General features: G+C 45.1%; 1 protein-coding gene across 5 annotated transcripts in view; it reads right to left on the bottom strand.

Annotated features, from left to right (window-relative positions):
* Nucleotides 1-21,075, bottom strand: part of pik3r3b (phosphoinositide-3-kinase, regulatory subunit 3b (gamma)) — a 209,395-nt gene that overhangs the window by 78,959 nt on the left and 109,361 nt on the right. For all 5 annotated transcript variants that reach the window (XM_080771005.1, XM_080771003.1, XM_080771002.1 and 2 more), the window contains exons 6-7: nt 16,361-16,568; nt 14,615-14,700 (exon numbers count right to left, since the gene is read on the bottom strand). In XM_080771005.1, coding sequence (XP_080627131.1) covers nt 14,615-14,700; nt 16,361-16,568 — 294 coding nt within the window. The remainder of the gene's footprint in view (nt 1-14,614; nt 14,701-16,360; nt 16,569-21,075) is intronic.

Below are 21,075 nucleotides of genomic sequence, written 5' to 3'. Positions count from 1 at the left end.
CCCCCATGGAGAGGCTTGTGAGAAGAAACAAGGCAAGCTGTGAAGCACAGCTTGAAACACAACTCAAATACAGTGCTACTGTACATGCACATCGACACACAAACATTGGCCAAGCAGGCAAGCTCCCCAGTTTATCAGGCCTAACTTTACCATGTGAAGGACTCTAAGCAGGCAAGCTCCCCAGTTTATCAGGCCTAACTTTACCATGTGAAGGACTCTCACACATGCTCTGTAAATGGTGCATTTATATAGCACCTTTATCCAAGGCGCTTTACATAGATTGTGCATTACATTCACCCATTCATACACCGATTGCGGCAGAAGCCATGCAAGTTACCAACCACTAGCACATCGGGAGCAATTTGGGGTTCAGTGTCTTGCCCAAGGACACTTCGACATGTAGAGGAGCCGGGATTCGAACCGCCGATCCATGGATCATTGGACGACCTGCTCTACCTCCTGAGCCACAGCCCCCCCTTACACGTCGCATGCTTGCACGTCACAACCGCACTGAAACATCCTGCGTGTACAAATTGACCCGTAAAGGCTCTGACATGTCAAAAGCGACAGTTGTGGCGTCATCAAGCGCACCCATTGTTTACAACATGGCTGTTGATCACTCAGTGGTGGAAAAAGTACTCTATTGTTTTACTTAAGTAAAAGTACTGCAATGTAGATGTACTCTGTTACAAGTACTCATATTGCAGAATGTCCCATTTCACAAGTTCAAAATGTGTACATGATCTTTTGAAAATAGCAGATCTACAAGCTCACAATGCGTCGCAGAATGTTTTTTCTTTTTGTAATTTAATTTAATTTCTAAATGACAAGGACCTCACGTCTGTGTTGATTTCGTCGACTAATACTATGACGAAAAATATTTCTTTCACTGACGAAAACTACATGGACACTAAATGAAAACTAAGCTAAAGTATGATGACTAAAACTAAGACAATTTTGTCAACAAATATATAGACTAAAATGTTAGGAAAGGACTAGTGGACAAGAGATCCAGTATAAGTCTTTTTACACTTGGTTGCATGCTGAAAATAGAAAATCTACAACGCGTCACAGTAAAATCAGTCATTACAACGGCATCAAGGCCCGCCAAAATACATTTTAGTCGACTACATTGACTGTAGATTTAGTCGACAAACATCTTATGATATTTAGCGCACTAAAACATTCCAGGTGACTAAAATGCGACTAAAACTGAACGATAACTATTCAATAGACTATGACTAAAACTAAATAGGGATTCACAGGTATAGAGTGGGATGAGAGGAGTGAGAGATTGATGGGAGTGCAGCCCATTGCTATGCAGAGTCTGTTCCAGCCCAGCCATGCATCTCCACCTCGTATTCTGAAACATCACATTCGCCCTTCAGCAAATGTACGACACTGATACTATAGCTGCACAGCGTTAACTGAGAGCGTCAAAACGGAACCGTCCTTTAACACTCACAGAGTTAAAGCCAACGCTCTGACACACACACACACGCACGCACGCAGGCACGCACGCACGCACACACACACACACATAGCAAGTGCGTGCGTGCTTTGACGAATGCACACAAACAACACGCACACTGACATACTGCATGCACACAAGCTGTCCAGCAAAAACAAACCTTTAATTGCTACAAGAGGGAATCAACTTCTTGGTTTTCCTTTTAGCAGTCATTAAGTCAGACATGTGTGTGTGTGCATCGTTATTATTTTCAGCCACAAGTTCACCGCATTAGTTAGGTTTACACAGGCACGGGGAAAAAAGGATAAATAGTACATGAACAGCAGATATGCAAAATAAAAACCTGGATTTGTCCATGGGAATTCTGAGCTGGATTTCCATATCATTATAGCTATATTACGACTGAAGCACAATGCTGCCTGGGTGCCATGTCTTTATACTGCCTGGCTGCTTAAACGATAATACATTGTGGGGGAAAATAAAGTTTGGGGGTTAGTAGGCAGGTTGTTTGGCAAGTCGGTACGTCCCAATTTGACAAGAGAAGTGTGTTTTGAACAAGCCTGGGTCTCAAGTCAATATCACTGAAATGTATTATATATCTATATAAAAACATACAGAGAAAATAAAATGCTGGGGAACAGAGTGGCATTCTGAAGCAACGCCATTCCGACTATACGTGGCTTCTGCATGTGGTTATGGAACCAACCTATAGGAATGGCTAGAACACCCTCCCTGGCTGACATCCCACCCACAAACACAATGATAGTGAGAGAGAGAGAGAGAGAGAGAGAGAGAGAGAGAGAGAGGGGGGGGGGGGGGGGAGGGTTCTTGAGCAAGGCTTAGAAATGAAGAGCTGGGAGACTGACATTTGAATTTGAAAACTGGCAGGAACATCAATGTTGGATGGATGGATGGATGGATGGATGGATGGAAGGATGGATGGATGGATGGTTGAGAAAAGAGAACAGTTAGTAATGTAACTTAGCAATAGAGAATTCACATCCATGCACATGCGAATGAACACGGAGTGAGCAAAAAGAACAAAAGCAACGGGAAGCAAGGGAACAAAAGAAAGGAAAGAGACATGGTGGAATCCCATGGATGAGAGTAGATGATATGACCTTATGATCCTTAAAATTACTTATGAAGAGATAAAGCGGCAGAGCCAGAGGCTGTTTGATGTTAATTCAGGCTTTACATGAGCACATTATAGCAGAATTTGGACATTAACCAGAGGAGAGCTTCTTCCCAGAAATACATCATGAAACAAGTCAACCAGGCAGCAGTGTGCTGGATGGTGGGTATTACGGAGATAATCTTCTAATAGAGCCTGAATTGAGGGATAAGGCACGGAGGTTGAGGGATGTTGCCGCGGGCCACGCAGATGGGCAATACTCCTAAATTCCATCTATTAAACATACTGTATATTCCTAGCCCTGGGGAATTCCTTTAGTTCCCAGTGCTTGATTTAAACGTCTGTTGACCTGCCGGCTTACAGTGGAGAGTACAGTAATATAGTTCTACTGTATGCACTGGTCTTATACACCACTCACCCCTCAGTCATATATATTATAGTTATATTATATAACTGTTCTGTAGCTCTCAGGGCCTTATTTGTAGCCTGCCAACATTATTGACAGTTTATGACATTGGGGAATATTCGGGAAACTATGATTTCATAACACTCAGTTGTGTGCGTGTTTGTGCAGTGCTGTGACGCTGCGTGCGTGCATGTGTGTGTGTGTGTGTGTGTGTGTGTGTGTGTGTGTGTGTGTGTGTGTGTGTCTGTGTGTGTGTCTGTGTGTGTGACAGAGAGAGAGAGAGAGAGAGAGAGAGAGAGAGAGATTACTCTATTTTGTGACCCTTACCCTTTGGCCCAAAGCATCCCCACACCACATGGACCTCTGTTTCCAGCTAACAACTAATTTCAGAGGCCATTACCCTCCATCTCACTTCCAAGCATGACCCTTCAACCTACCCTATCTACAGAAACACCTCACAGAGAGAGAGGGGGATTAGTTCAACCATATGGGTCACACAAAGTTAAGAAGATTGATAAACAGAGATATTTTCTGTACCAATCACCAATCATACTGAATACAAATTACAGTTTATTGATGAAGCCAATTTGATGGAACTGCAAAAATCTGTTTTTGGTCAAAATAAAAATGTCCGTCCAGTCCGTCCTTCCGTCCCTCCCTCCGTCCCTCCCTCCCTCCCTCCCTCCCTCCCTCCATCACAGCTTCTTTATCCCAGGAATGGGGAGTGTTTTGGGGACTATGTGGTGACACGTGTCCTTAGCTTGAAGATGGAGGGTCTGATCAGAGGGAGGCTAAACGGGGGAATGGAAGAACGGGACTGTGCGTGCATGCGTGTCTGTGTGTGTGTGTTATTAGATGGTACATTGAGCCATGTAATTGAACGCAGCTGAGTGAGCCAGAGTCGGACAGAGACCAAGGTGGCCACTCTTCTAGGTCAGCAGAGACGCACGCACGGACGCACGCACGCACGCACACACATTGGGGAATACAGAGGCTGACTAAGCTGTGCTCAATCTGTGAGTGTGTGTGTAGAGGTTGAGAGACCCAAACCCCTCATCCACACCTGACATATGATGACCGAAGAAGCCACACACGCACTCGCTCGCCTGCACGCACATGCCCACACACAAGCAGGGGCGACAGTGGCACAGGGGTAGAGTTGACGGTAGAGCAGCTGGATAGGAACCGTGAGATTCCCTGCAGTTCGATCCCGGGTTCCCCCAGAGTTAGTGTCAAAGTGTCCTTGAGCAAGACACTGAACCCCTAATTGCTCCCGATGTGCAGGTTGGTGCCTTGCTCAGCCATCAGTGTACGAAAGCGTGTGTGAATGGGTGAATGTAATGCACAATGGATAAATGCACCATTTTCCATTTAGACTGCACACACACACACACACTGTGACCTTAATGGCTACACAACAGCGCATGCTTGCCTCAACACAAACTGCAGTTGTGTGTGTTCATGTACAGTACGTACAGTATATATACTGTATGTGTGTGTGTGTGTGTGTGTGTGTGTGTGTGTGTGTGTGTGTGCCCCACTGTTGACCTCCCAGTGGGATTATACATGATAAGCTGGCACTTTGCGCTTTCCTCCCTATGGGATAGATTCAGGGCATGACTTCACCGTGAACTCTACCTACCCACACACACACACACACACACACACACACAACAAATGCAATATCACTGCTTCGCTGCCTCATTTCCGTCACTGTTTCTCTGTCTGTATCTCTCTCTGCACACGCACGCACTCACGCACGCACACACGCACACACGCACATTCTATACACACACACTTATATACACACACACACACACACACACACACACACACACACACACACACACACTGACTATAAATTTAACTGTGAGGGTGGAACAGCAGGACAAACGTGGATTCAAACCGGGAAAGCATCTGTGTGATTTCAGATTTGAATGTCGGCTATTCAAAAGAATAGCAGATACACAAGTTCACAGCGTGTCACTTCACATGTTGGAACAGTTCTGAACAATCTTGAAAGAACTGCTGATTTAAAAGGCATTTGTAGAATGCCCATTAGCCTCAGGTTCTAATGGGCTCGTTGCTGCGAGAGTGAGCTCTAGCCAACACCAACTCGGGATTCCTGGATCGCTGACCTCCACAATTTCCTATCCAACATCAGGTTCTTGAGTCCTGCGGTGTTGTCAGCCAAGCTGTCGCGCCGCAGCACGTCTACATAGGTGGTACGCTTCTTTGCCCTCCTGGCTTTGCCCTGGGTTGGCTCCCATAGGGTCAATTTACTTGCCTCAAGTTCTGGGTGCCTGACGCAGTGCCCTGCCAGCCTCATCCTTCTCTCTCTGACTTTGTCCGTGACCCGTGGTAGGTCCCCATAGAGGTCCACATTTCTGATGCGGTCAGTCCAGGCCTGTGAGGCCGAAACGTTGTATTTTTTGGTCCGCTCTGTTGTCAATAAATTGTTTGGGAGATTTTAAGACGGTGTGCGGATCTCCTCTCTCCTTTCACAAACAAACCTAGCCCTCACATCCAGTGTGGTGGGTGGGTGCTGTCACTTCCTTTCAACACCAAGTTGCGAACTGACAAAATGTGCATTGAGCATACGATTGACCATAACCTCACAGTGGCCATTTTGTCTGTTTTGCCATCATAATATATAAAGGACTAAATGGCAATATACAGAGACAAAAAATGTAAAAGGCTGCTACACTGACATTTTACCTCACAATATATCTTTCAATCATGAAGATTAAGCATTATTAATAAGGTTAGAGTGAAGAATGTCCCAATGCGTTTGCCAGTGCTATAATCCCAGAAACCCTCTGATATATTTACAATTTATATCAGAGAGCTCTGGATTTACTTAATCCAGAGCCATTTGCTATAAGCAAGGTCAACACAAGGTAATACCCCAAATGCATAGAAATAGTCATCTAGGATAGGTAAACCAGTAAGACGCCCATGACATCAGGAATCTCCATCCCTGATGTCACGTGATGTCACGAGGCACCGTGAATAGAGTTTGATCCGACTGGAGTCTTGGGTGCTGATCTTTCATTAGAATTATTAAGTGTAAAACAACATCCACAATTACAGTGCCTGCAGACACAGTACATATCAACAGCTACAGGACAGTAGTATAGTCGAGCCAGCATGGCTCTCTAACCATATGGCGTTTAACCCAGAGAAAGCAATCAATTCAGAGGCCTTCATTTATCAGTATTTCCATATGTGGGGGGAGAATGAATTGCAAATGCCTTCTGAAGAGCCAGACACATGCCAAATGGTGTTCGTGAAGCCTCGGCACTTTGTAATTTGCTGCTCATTTTATTAATTGCATATATTAAACACGCATACGGGGGGAATTTGTTTTGTAAATGGCCTCATAACAGAGACATGATGTTGAAGTGGCTCTGCTCCATAACAGAGACATGATGTTGAAGTGGCTCTGCTCCATAACAGAGACATGATGTTGAAGTGGCTCTGCTCCATAACAGAGACATGATGTTGAAGTGGCTCTGCTCCATAACAGAGACATGATGTTGAAGTGGCTCTGCTCCATAACAGAGACATGATGTTGAAGTGGCTCTGCTCCATAACAGATACATGATGTTGAAGTGGCTCTGCTCCATAACAGAGACATGATGTTGAAGTGGCTCTGCTCCAGCACAGAGACATGATGTTGAAGTGGCTCTGCTCCAGCACAGATTTTTGGTCGAGCTTTTAGTCGTCGTCGTCCCTCCCCACTCTCCCCCACCCTCCCCCCCCGCCCATATTTTTAATCAGGGCTCAGGTTTTAAGAGAGCATCCTCATAACATCGAAAGAAGAGGGAAAGGTAGAGAGTATAAGAAACATAAACACTTCATTGGATCACTGAATGTCCAAGTGCTATGTTGTACAGCATCAACAAACACACTTTCCCGCTGAGAGAGAGAGAGAGAGAGAGAGAGAGAGAGAGAGAGAGAGAGAGAGAGAGAGAGAGAGAGAGAGAGAGAGAGAGAGAGAGTGTGTGTGTGTGTGTGTGTGTGTGTGTGTGTGTGTGTGTGTGTTAAGTAAATGTGTGCCAGTGTGTGTAAGCCAGTTGCCAAGCTGTGGGCATGGTTTGCATGCCTTGGGGAAGGAAAACACATTGCAACAAAAGCAGCAGAGAGAGCCCAGAATGTGAACGGGTTCGTGTTGATGATTGAATCTCTGCTCTTTTCCCTTTTTTTAGCCACACTAATCACGGTACGTTTTCAGTTTTTGACTTGCATGATAGATTAGCAGCAGAATAAGACTATTATCTGTGTTTAGAAATACAGTAGTTGATGAGCTGTCCAGGTGGGTCTCCCCACAATGGTGCACCCATTATCATGCTGGCCTGGGTCCCAAATGCGCATGCGCATGCACACGCACACACGCACACGCACACACACACACACACACACACACACACACACACACACACACACACACACACACACACACACACACACACACACACACACACACACACACACACACACAATACAGTGCAGGAGCACTCAGGTGGAATAGAGCTGATCATATATCCTGAGTCCATTTGGTGAGCTTGGAGAGCAGGTCTATGAAGGGTCAATGAGCACATGAGGCTGCGCAAGGCACGCACACACACACACACACACACGCACACGCACACATACACACACGCGCACGCACACTTGTGTTTAGGGGTTAACGTACCGCCAACAGGCACTGCTGTGAGCTTTGACCTCTACTAATGCTGTGTTGGGGGTCCTAATGGCTGCGAAAAATGCTCACACATGAACCTGACCTTTCCTTATTTGGTGTCTCTCTCTGCGTTCAGGAGACAAAGGAACAAAGGCAGAGAACGTGTGAGTGCTGCAGGGCAGCGAGGCCAGATGCACTGAGGTGGAACTCACTTTGAGTGATCCCAATGTCGACATGGTATGCCCAATTTATACTATTATTTATACTATAGACCATCTATACACGACTCGTTGTGAGCTTATATTTATTCTATTTCCGGTAGACAACCAACGTGCACATCAGGATAAATCAAGCCTGACTCTCTGCAGTGTCATTTAGATAGATGACTGTGGTCTCTGTGTTGCAAGATGAAAAGAAATCCACCGGCAACACCAGCCGCTTGTCGCCAAGTCATAAAAGTTTGTTCTGCCCGAGACAATACTGGATGTCATTAGTGCTCTGTAAAATGATGTTTGGGCCATGGCTCTGTGCTGAGAACAATATTGTTACAGGGATGATCTCTGTTAGACGGCCAAACTGCAATTACTGTACCGACCGTACACCATCGGTTCCCTTTAGTAACTCATTATATGAAGCCTGCGTCTATAATGTATATACTTATAATAACACCTACGGTTGCAGCACTATTAATATACAGTTATAAGCATTAAAATATTCATAATGCTGTCTGTGAGTGACCAGCAGTTATGAAGTATACACTTGACCTTATACGTCATTGTAAAATGCTTCATAATGTATTATACTTATTGTTACCAGTAAGACGCCTGAGGGCGACCTCACCCTAAAGGGCGAGGTCGCGTGCACGCATCCGCCTCGTTGACGGCAGACTGCTGGGCGAGCTCTGGCACACGGGGGGTCAGACCAACATGGAATCAATTCTGTACTGGCTATAAGGAGCATGTCTTCAGTGTACAGGGCTTGATGAGGTCAGACCACAAAGGGAATGTCAGAACAGGTCATCTGCATACAGTATAGAGATATAAGGGTGGTAGCGGGGACATTCTCTTGAGTGTACAGGGCTTGATGAGGTCAGACCACAAAGGGAATGTCAGAACAGGTCAGCTCCATACAGTATAGTTATGGAGATATAAGGGTGGCAGCGGGGACATTCTCTTGAGTGTACAGGGTCTGATGAGGTCAGATCAACATAGGGAATGTCAGAACAGGTCAGCTCCATACAGTATATGGAGATATAAGGGTGGTAGCGGGGACATTCTCTTAGGTCTAAGGGTTTGAGGTCAGATGTACAGTTGCTGGCCAATAGTGATTACATCAGTGATCTCCATATATGGGCTTAACTGCAACAGCATTTACTACGACACCAGGGTCTCCACATCTCCATCCCTGATGATGTCACATGATGTCACGAGACCTGAGCAGTGGGCACCATATATGGTGCCCGACACACTGACAGACAATGCTGGATTCCTTCGGTCGCAATAAAGCCCCTAATTGGCTAATGTTTGCATAACATTTATGTAGCATTGCAGTAATAATGGAACAACTTGCATCGTTCCCAGTATGCATGGCCCCAAATAGACCGGCGGCATCATGAGGTTATAAAGTAGGTTTATAATGCATTATAGACACATGCTTTATGGATAGTGTTTCCAACTGACTTTTTCTGCATTGGATTTTGGACAAATTAAGAAAATAAACTCTGTAAGCTTATGATCTTCACGTTTTGATCAACAAGATAAAAGAAGAATACAAACTTAACAAACACCAAAGAAAACATCACTTAATGGTTTCACAATTCACAGTTGAGATATTATTGAGTGGTGCTGTACATGTGCGCACATCATTTCCCTGATGGTGAGTCCTGAGGCTTAGAGAGAGAGAGAGAGAGAGAGAGAGAGAGAGAGAGAACAGGGTTGTATAAGACATGTTACAAAAGAAACACTTCAAAGACAGCACAAAGCAGCTCCCTCTGATCCTTTTGTTAAGGTGATGTAAGGCTACTAACACACACACGTGCACACACACGCGTGCACACACACACACACACACACACACACACACACACACACACACACACACACACAGTGTCTCAGGCCTATAGTAGAAACTATTACAACAAGATAAAACCACAGGGGGGGGGTCTTTCATCAGAAGAATATGCATACAATTCCATGTGAGCGACACAGATATACACTGCAGTCTGCACGCCTCAAATAAAATCACGACAAAAGATGGTGCCTCACAGCTAACCAAACCTTCACAGAACATCCACAGTATTGTGCTTTGTAACACAGATATGTGACTTTGACTGAGAGACTCACATTCCAGCTTTTCACCAGAGGAAAAAATATTTTTTTTATTTTTTAAATGAGTTAATAGCACAGGCAGACTCTTCACATACTAGAGCATGTCTGAAATAAGTGTCAAAGCTGAAATTGACATGTAAATATGAAATGAATGCTTAAACATCTAGGTGTAATGTTAGAGACCACAGAAGTGAACCTTTCAAGCCTGTTTTCTCAACTCGCTGTTTTCTGCAAGACATCACTCTATAAGCCATATCTCCAAAACTGGTGGGTCAAACTGAACAACCAATGTCAATTTGAAGCTATGATTCCCTGCTTTGATATGAAATGAAAAAACAAAAATCCAATGGCAGTCTCCTAGTCAAATTTGGTCACATATATGCCAGAGGCCTCAACCAGAGAAAAAGAAATAGAGGCAGACAACATTAGAGAGAGAGAGAGAGAGAGAGAGAGAGAGAGAGAGAGAGAGAGAGAGAGAGAGAGACAGAGGGAGAGAGAGAGAGAGAGAGAGAGAGAGATGAAGGATGTGAATTGGAATCAAACAGTGTTCATCCGAAGCAGCTAATCATGACGGATGTCCCGTGCGTCTCCCTGCTCTGTCCAGCAGCACCATGCATTATGTGGAGCTTCAGACATCTTAATCCTGACTCCCTATTGTCCTGCTCACGTCACCCCGCCCCCATGTGTGTGACCCACAGAGTCGCAAGGGCACTGGCACTACACTAAAAGCCATGATTGGCTCTGATTTATGGTGTGTGTGTGTGTGTGTGTGTGTGTGTGTGTATATACTTGCACATGTAATATACTTGTGAGGGCCATGCACAATTGCACATGTCCCCACAAGCAGCAGAATATGTGATATAGACATTGTGTGAGGACCAATTCCCCGGCCATCACAAATTGAATTGTTGTTTTAGGTTTGAAAATAAATAAATAATAATAATTCTGCATTAAACACCTACAATCAGGTGCGTTTCGGAGTCAAAATAGCAGATCTACAAGCTCAGAGGTTGTAGATGTAGTGAGATTTCTAGATCAGCTGTTTTCAGCTTTAGGGCTGGGTCAGAGATGGTAAAAATGGCATTCATTAAATCGACATCCTAAAATGTTGATGGTCTCGCATTACTAATACAAATGTGCGTGTTTGCTTGCGTGTGTGCGTGCGTGTTTGCATGTGTGCGCTGCCTTTGTCTGTTTGTCAGTCGGGCCTGGCAGTGAATAAAGGTCTCATATTGTTCGTGGCCGTAGGTTAACACCACATCCAACCACGCTATAATCACAGGGTGATTGTAGGCCCACCCATCTACTCTCTGCTTTCATCACAGGGTGATTATGGCCCACCCATCTACTCTCTTCTTTAATCACATGAGGGTGATTGTGGCCCACCCATCTACTCTCTGCTTTAATCACATGAGGGTGATTGTGGCCCACCCATCTACTCTCTGCTTTAATCACAGGGTGATTGTGGCCCACCCATCTACTCTCTGCTTTAATCACATGAGGGTGATTGTGGCCCACCCATCTACTCTCTGCTTTAATCACAGGGTGATTGTGGCCCACCCATCTACTCTCTGCTTTAATCACATGAGGGTGATTGTGGCCCACCCATCTACTCTCTGCTTTAATCACAGGGTGATTGTGGCCCACCCATCTACTGTCTGCATTAATCACAGGGTGATTGTGGCCCACCCATCTACTGTCTGCTTTAATCACAGGGTGATTGTGGCCCACCCATCTACTGTCTGCTTTAATCACAGGGTGATTGTGGCCCACCCATCTACTCTGCTCTAATCACAGTGTGATTGTGGCCCACCCATCTACACTACACACAACGCTCATGTCCTTCTACTCTTGTCGTGCTCCTCCAACCATGAAACTGTCCTCTGTGCACCCCCGACATTAACCCTCAACCCGGTCCGTATAACACACACTCACACACACACACACACACACACGCTCACACACACACACACACACACACACACACAAAAAACGGTAAACTCAGCAACTATAATTACTACCAAGGACACTGTGTTAACCTTAACCTCAGCTCCACGGACCCTAAACAGCCCAGTACATACTCAGACATACGCACTGGTGCAGAAACGCTGACCCCAAAACAAACACACGCGCACACACACACACACACACACACACACACACACACACACACACACACACACACACACACTCTGACCCACAGACGTTGACCCACAGCCCCAACAGACACCACAGATTTCACAGTCAGCCACACACCTGCTGCCTGATTTTCCTCTCTCAAGCACGCACACACACAGAGACACAATCCCCCCCGGCTACTCTCCATCCATTTCATTTATTGTATGTCACGCAACACCTACGCACACATGCACGCACACACGCCGCACGCTTTTGGTCAGGGGTCACAGTCCTCTATGTGACTTTTCCATCACTATATCAAGGCAGCACTTAAATAATTGCCCATCTGTACAGCACAAATATAAATCTGTGGGCTTAACCTAGATGTCCTCATGTCATCCCCTCTGCACCACCCATCCCTGTACTACAGTCTAGTAACACCACCCAACTCTCTACTACAGTCTAGTAACACCACCCAACTCTATTACAGTCCAGTAACACCACCCAACTCTCTACTACAGTCCAGTAACACCACCCAACTCTCTACTATACAGAGCAGGAATGTAGAGATAACCTCAGCCACACATAAAGCCCCATAGCGTTGCTGTCGCGCATGCAGAAACCTTGTCTCCATCTTTCAACTTTGCACGATTTCCCGTAAATTAATGCCCCACTACAAGAAAGAGTGTCACAAAAATGTAGTGAAAATAGCCCAGCTACAAGCTTGCGACGTGTTGTGAGCTTGTAGATCATATTTTTTCATATAATTATTATTTATGAATGAAATCGTCCGTTTCCACCCGACAGCACAGCAACGATATAGACTTTGTTGACCGAGATTCCCCAGGGCTGTATACTAGGCACTGTGCAGTAGATTCCCCAGGGCTGTATACTAGGCACTGTGCAGTAGATTCCCCAGGGCTGTATACTAGGCACTGTGCAGTAGGATTCCCCAGGGCTGTATACTAGGCACTGTGCAGTAGATTCCCCAGGGCTGTATACTAGGCACTGTGCAGTATATTCCCCAGGGCTGTATACTAGGCACTGTGTAGTAGATTCCCCAGGGCTGTATACTAGGCACTGTGCAGTATATTCCCCAGGGCTGTATACTAGGCACTGTGCAGTAGATTCCCCAGGGCTGTATACTAGGCACTGTGCAGTAGATTCCCCAGGGCTGTATACTAGGCACTGTGCAGTAGGTTTCCCCAAGGCTGTATACTAGGCACTGTGCAGTAGGATTCCCCAGGGCTGTATACTAGGCACTGTGCAGTAGGATTCCCCAGGGCTGTATACTAGGCACTGTGCAGTAGATTCCCCAGGGCTGTATACTAGGCACTGTGCAGTAGGTTTCCCCAAGGCTGTATACTAGGCACTGTGCAGTAGGATTCCCCAGGGCTGTATACTAGGCACTGTGCAGTAGGATTCCCCAGGGCTGTATACTAGGCACTGTGCTGTAGATTCCCCAGGGCTGTATACTAGGCACTGTGCAGTAGATTCCCCAGGGCTGTATACTAGGCACTGTGCAGTAGATTCCCCAGGGCTGTATACTAGGCACTGTGCAGTATATTCCCCAGGGCTGTATACTAGGCACTGTGCAGTAGATTCCCCAGGGCTGTATACTAGGCACTGTATAGTAGAATTGTTTCCCTTTGCCAACCGCATTGCAACGTTGTGTGCTTTGTTTTTGCTGAATGTTCATCCCAGGATAGGAACACAGGAACATCAGGCTCTTGTTAGCATACACACTGAGATTGTAATAAGAGTAATACTGTAAGACAAACATGTACGCCATTAGTTCTGGCCAATTGCACAATTAATTACAGCAGACGGGGTCCATTTAATTAAATAATAAGCAAGGCGTTGTACGTAACATCCAGGTCCATGCCTTTGTTTGCCAGTACAGTTTGTGATCCAGTTGACAAGCAACCAACGGGAGCATTTTATGGTGAATAAAGAAACCACCAGCTATGGTACACTTTCTCATTCACAGAGCTGTGAGTGTGAGAGTGTTGTTCATTGTAACAAAATAAACACCCAACAACAATAATCAGTGTTACTCCACAGAGTGTGTGTTGAAATAAATGTACTGTACTGTAATATAATCTATACACTATCAGTCCACCATGTGTGTGTTGAAAGGTCTACACCATGCAGGGGTCTTCAATGTGTTTCAGACCAAGGACCTCTCAAGCTGATGACCTAGCCTGATTATCAGACTCTGAGAGCCTATCAGTGGAATGGGCTGGAAACCAGGCTAGCAGGGACCCCCACTACACATTGGACCGGATTCATGTTAATTGTGTATTTTCAGACATTTAACGACTTTGTAAACTTTGGCTCGGTATACTTGGTCTGCTCTTTTTTCACTGTACACCAGACCACTTCAGTTTCAGACCCAATGGCCTACACTATGAATGTATAAGCCAGTACAGTATAGTATGTGTACAGTATACTGTACGTGTCATCCTACCTGGTGCAGCCTGCATCTCCGTCAGACCTCCTGTCACTATCAGCGCCTCCAGGATCCTCACATGGTGTTCCGGGTTCACGTCCGCACTGCAGGACGCGCACGCACACGCACAGGCACACGCACACACACACACACACACACACACACACACACATTATTTTGCGGGCTAGAGGTCAATAAAGAGAGAGAGAGAGAGAGAGAGAGAGAGAGAGAGAATGAGAGACAGTTGAAAGGGCCAAAGAGAATGACTTGGAGAGAAGACGACGAGATGAGATGTGTGAGATGAGCTTGCACAACCACGTCGGCACACTTGCTGATAATTGACCACGTTAAGCAAAGCAAATAGCATGATGCAAATCCTGCTCAAGACTCATCCATGAGTCATGACCCAGTCTTCATCCCCTTCAACGAGCGAGGGAATAGGGATTATGCGAGGACAAGTTCAAGTAGCAGAGCATGCATCCTGTCAGACGGCGCACACACACTCCTTCCCTCCCTTTGTACGTCATTGCCGGTCGGCTTGGCCCCGCTGCGCAAACACTGACATTTCTGACTCACTGGTTGCTGCTTTCCTTAAATACAGTCCACTGCATATCTCGCCACAAACGCACGCCAAAAGAGACATTCTCGGCTAATTTTCGGAAGGAAAATAAACCAGATACAGGCAAGGCATTTTGCAGCGTGCAGGGAAGGGGAAACAATACGGTTGGCCTTGTTAAATGCCTCCTCCGCTTGTTTGAGCATCCAAGTCCAAATTGCAGGATGTTGACATTTACCGTGAAGCCAAATATTATGCATTAGCAAAATCCAAGCTCTGGCGGGTTAATACCCAGAATGCTTTGCTCACAGAATCTGAGTGGATAGAGCGGCTGCATGGTGGTGAATTGAGGTCATCTCACGCCTGTCACACCTGAGAGGCTGCCGTTTCAGTTGTGGCGTTTTTGTCAGAGAATTGTTTCAAGGGGAAATGTACACTAACCTTAACCATATACTGTAGTATACTTGGTTGACAGACTAGTTACTAGGGCCCTACCTTAACCATATAGTATACTTGGTTGACAGACTAGTTACTAGGGCCCTACGTTTCACACTTACCTTAACCAGATAGTATACTTGGTTGACAGACTAGTCAACCAAGTATACTATCTGGTATACGTTTCCCATCGACAGTAAATATCTTTCAGAACATAATTGATCTACCGGCATAGAGTAGAGTTACTATTTTCTCAGAATGTTTGCTACTAGTTGTTTGACACTAGGATTCATGTATTATTGTTCAATTAAATATCCTTTAGGGAATATTTTTTGTATTTACAGATTCACTCAGCTGATGGCTGGTCAGATGGCTCTGCTGAGCACACAGGTGGAGGGGTTCTGTGTCTTGCTCAGGGATACTTATGGGTGACTCAAGGGTCAAACCGGTGACCTTTTGATTCTGATTCCCAGGCGGTCTCTCTACCCACTCAGCTACTATGGCCACCCCCTTTATACAGCTAAGCTATTGATGCCTTCTTCCGACAATTATTACATATGGCTCTCAGTTATATGAAGCCTATTATGCCTGATTCAAGTCCAAGGGAAATGTCTTGGGAAATGGGATATCTATCCATTCAAACTATGCATCCCTTCATCAAGAGCTATGACTATGGTTATAAAAATCTCTTCATGTTTTAAAAATACAGTTGCATTATGATGAACTAATGACTATACAACAAAAAATAACTGAATGCGGACACATGCTGTTACCTGAAAAGGGAATGCTTGAAGATGGCCTCTGAGAAGGCCTGGCCCAAAATCCTGGGAGTGGCCTGGCTGTGCTGCCCAGCCTGGGCTAGCCCTACCCTGGCCAGGTGTCGGGTGAGATGAACCAGGAGCTGGTGGTTGGTCTGGGGAACACTAGGAGAGTCCAGGATCTTCTTCAGCCTCTCTCCACACTCCTCTACGCTCTGGGTCTCTATGAGAGGAACAGAACAGGAGAAGAGGTACAGTATAAACTACTAGTTTGCTCTGGGTCTCTACAGGAGGAGAAGAACAGGAGAAGGGGCACAGTATTACTAGTTTGTATGAAATGCAGTACGGTCGAGGTACGAGGACGATTCTACAAATGCCTTCTAAATCAGTAGTTCTCAAACCTTTTCATTTGGCCAGGAACCCCCATCTGAAAATGTTTTGTGCCGGGGATTTCCAGGAGAGAAGATTTGTGTTAAATTGATCACTGCTGTCGGGGAGAAACAGGGCTGCCTGCTTTCCTCTTTCCTTTTCCTCCTGTGCATCGACTGGACCATGAAACAAACAACCCACAACCCAATGGAGTCTCACAGAACACCTGGAAGACCTCGGCTTCGCAGATGATATTGCACTACTCTCACACACCCACAAACAGATGCAAGAGAAATGCCAACTCCTGGAAACAACAGCAGCCGGATTGGGGCTTAAAATAAACTGACCAAAAACCAAAATAATGCGGATAAACAACAAAAGCACAAATCCAATAAGCATCGGAGGCCAGACATATCTGGGAAGTGTGATAGCAGTGGATGGTGGGACAGAGGAGCATGTGAAGTCACGAATAGGGAAAGCAAGAACAACATTCAACATATTAATAAATAAGATCTGGAAAACCAAAAACATCTCACTCAATACAAAACTCAAATCAATATCCCCAATATACCCAATATCAAATCCGTACTTCTGTACGGATCAGAAACCTGGAGGACCACCAACTACATCACCAATAAACTGCAGACATTCATCAACCACTGCCTAAGACGCATCTTCAGGATCTTCTGGCCAAACCGCATGAACAACATCAACCTATGGGAACGCACCAAACGAGAAACAATATAGATACAGCTGATAAGGAGAAAGTGGAGCTGGATTGGTCACACATTAAGAAAAAACAAATCAGCAATAACTAAACAGGCACTAACGTGGAACCCACAAGGAAAACTGAGCAGAGGGAGACCCAAAAACACCTGGAGAAGGAGCACGGAGCTAGATGTCAAACAGAAGGGACTGACGTGGAAACATCTGGAGAGGATGGCGCAAGACAGACGAGGGTGGAAACGACTCATCAATGGCCTATGTTCCGAAAGGAATACAAAGGCCTAAGTAAAAGTAAGTAAGTCGGGGAGAAACCTTGCATGTCCATATTTGATCTTTCTATGCTTTGGGAAAACATGCCAATAAAGGTATATTGATCACCAATTTTTCCAGCCCAACATTGGATTCCTCTAAATCTTGGCTGACCAACATAGTATATATTATAGCTTCCAACTTCAACATTGCTTTTGCGGTGAGAAATGAAACATTAACCGGGACACCGGAGGTGAACGTTTTCTGTATCCAAAAATAAGTTACTACAGCAGCTCTGGCTGTTTGTAGGTCAAAAACAAGTCGGGCAGTTTGAACTTTGAATGAAGTTGACATCTTACATCTCATGGAAACAATTCCCATACTCTCTTACTAAATTTACACACACTCTCAGATAAGAATTTGTATGTTTTGCCTTTCTAGCGCACAAAGACACAACAATCTAAGCACTTATCTAAAAAAAGAAATGAATAAACCCAAATAAAGCTACCTTTCAGTGGGGTAGAATAAGTTAAGAAAAGAAAGTTCACAAAACAAAAAACGAAAGCCTACACAGTAACGACTAACTACAGTATCTGCAAAGAATTACAGTGGGTCACTGTGACATCTACTCCTAACCTACCTACAGAGGCGGACTGGGGGGGGGGCCCCCTTTTTTTAAGGATTTGAAATTGTCAAGTATTGTCAAGTATTGCAATCCAATTCAAGTGAGATTTATGCTCAGTTATTGTATATTTAGTATTATGGTTAAAACATTGAGAGCTTCTGCTCTGCTGTCTGCACTGCAGACAGTGACGCTGTGTTGTGGGGTAGCTGTGGAAACCCCTGCCAATGTCGCTGTGCATGGCAGCCTGCATTCAGCGACTAGTCAGTCTGTCTGTCTGCCTGCCTGCCTTTCTCTTTTGGTGGGGCTGGGTACCCCAAAATTACAGCGAAATTAAAACAAAATACGCCAATTTGTTTCCGGCCGCGACCGAAATGCACCACACAGCCCAGGGGGGCCCTGAAAATGTGTCTAGCCCGGGTGCCCTTGGGAGGGTAAATCCGACCCTGCCTACATAGGTAGTATACCCATGAACCGTTTACCCAGTACACTTTCTACGCAAGTTCACATCAGGCTACCAACAACAATAGGGTTCAGCCAACAGGTTACAATGTACAGTGATACACTTAAGCCAAAATACAGTAGTGGGGAGCTCCAACTGCATGGTAGAAAATGGATAGGAACAGAAAGGAAGGTTAGGGACTAAGGGGAAAGCACAGGTTAACGCCATGAACCCTATGAGTCCCAAAACTGGGCTTGTCATAAAAGGAAAACATGTGTATCTTTAGAAAACATGAGTCGGGCTCTAATACAAGGCAAGGCAGTCAACCACACAGACGCTGGAATGTATATCACATGCTTTTTCATTTGTATGCGTACCGCATACCTAAATGCCTCTGAATGCCCGTGTTACTTGCAAGGCTTTGAATGCCAAAATGGAAAATTCCATGTATGGGCACACGCAAAATGTATGCAATGTGTGCAATTGTGTGTTATGGCATTTGAGAGAGTTGGTAGGAATGGAATAGCTGAGCACACATCCTGAATGCGCTTTATGAACCTCCATCACAGAAAAGGCCGTAATGTGTTTCATCGTTTCAACTAGAAACCATTTGACAGCAATCTCCACGCATCCCTACGGTGCGGGGCGATTTATCCTACATAAATCCATCCATGCATGTAGCCGGCTGCTGTTTGTCTTCAGAGAGATACAGGCACGCGGCAGGATATCAGCCATATGAATTCAGTACAAGTCCAGCAGACAGCTGCTTGTGAGCTACAGCCTAACAGATGCTAGGGGGATAATCGTACAGGCCCCGGCCGGCCTATGGGCGCTTGTATAAAACGGCACAGTGGGAGCCAGCATGTTGGGGGAATAATGCTGGACTACTTTTTTTCTCTCTCTCTCTCTCTCTCTCTCTCTCGTACTAGTGGGGTTCAGACAATACCAGTGTTCGGAGGCGAGAAGACATATTGATGAGTTTTCTTTTTCACTGCGGGGCTTTTACCACATCACACAAGACAACATCTGTGCATCTTGTCTGTGCCTGTCTGGGTTTCTGATGGGCAGCACTCAGGACAACTGTATCCAGATTCACGGTCCGTCTGTCAGTCGTGACTCGTATATATAGTATATATACTGTATATCTCTCTTTGTCTCTGTACATAAACATGTAAATCTGTCTCTCTAACCTCTTAAAGAGGAATACCACTCATTTTCAATATTGAAAGACAACTATGTCATTAATATAACTTAGAGTAGAACTAGAGGTCTAGAACTTGTTGTACTCTTTCCCTCCACATGTTTTTTTTTGCGGCTTTCGCCTTTATTTTATATAGAGGGACAGACAGTAGGCTGACAGGAAATTGGGGAGAGAGATGGGGGAGTGACATGCAGTAAAGGCCGCCGGGATCGGGAGTCGAACCCGCGTCACACTGCCAGACTCTGACTACCGGCCAAGGTGCCTGGACCGCTGAGCCACGGCCCAGGCCACCACATATTACAGATGCATTGACATGACACTTTGGCCCCTACATTAACTAAATAAATATTGGGTCAAAAGTCATGGGTCTACCCGGACTGTTTAAGACCCCATATGGGTCCGGGGGTCCGTGTTTTATTTATGGTCAATTGAGAGGTTCAGATTCTATTACCTTGAGTCTGACTATCACTCTCCACTATCACTATTAAATGCATAAAATGCCACAAAATGAACCATAAAAAAGGTCAACAAAGAAACAAACAAACTTCAGAACATATATATTTTTTTGCTTAACCGGTTAAAACCGGGAAAGCATCTGTGTCATTTATTTATTATTTGTTTTAACATCTTGAAAGAACTGCTGGTTTAGAAGGCATTTGTAGAAACGCCTCAGGTCTTAATGGGCTTTTGTGCTGAACGCTAGATTGTCTATTTAGTACATCATGACAATCAGGTTCAAAAGAGAACCCTTTTATAAAGGAGAGAGATGTAAGGTGAATATCAACTACTCTAAGTGTGGCTCCAGTTCTCCCCTGCACACCACAGTGAAAAACTGTGGTGTGCACAAGACAATGGGCCAGTAAATGTGCAAGCATTTACACAACAAATCCTTTTTTGAGTTAAGAATACTGCTAAAATCAATTACACAAACGAAGCCCTACAGGAACAATTCTGTTATGTCCCAGCATCTTTTTCAAGGTTGGTTTATGGCATATGCACTGAAGGTTTGTGAGCCATATGTTCCAAGGTGGTGAAATAGTGATCTCTGTTGATTTACTCTATGAGGTATTGGTGTATTCTGTCCTCTCTGCCGAAGCTGGAGTGTTCTAATCAATCCCAAT

The sequence above is a fragment of the Protomyctophum bolini genome, assembly GCF_963924005.1.
Source record: "Protomyctophum bolini genome assembly, chromosome: 8".
Classification (NCBI taxonomy): Eukaryota; Metazoa; Chordata; class Actinopteri; order Myctophiformes; family Myctophidae; genus Protomyctophum; species Protomyctophum bolini.
Note: the sequence above shows the minus strand (reverse complement) of the source record. Positions and strands in the feature narration are given on the sequence as shown.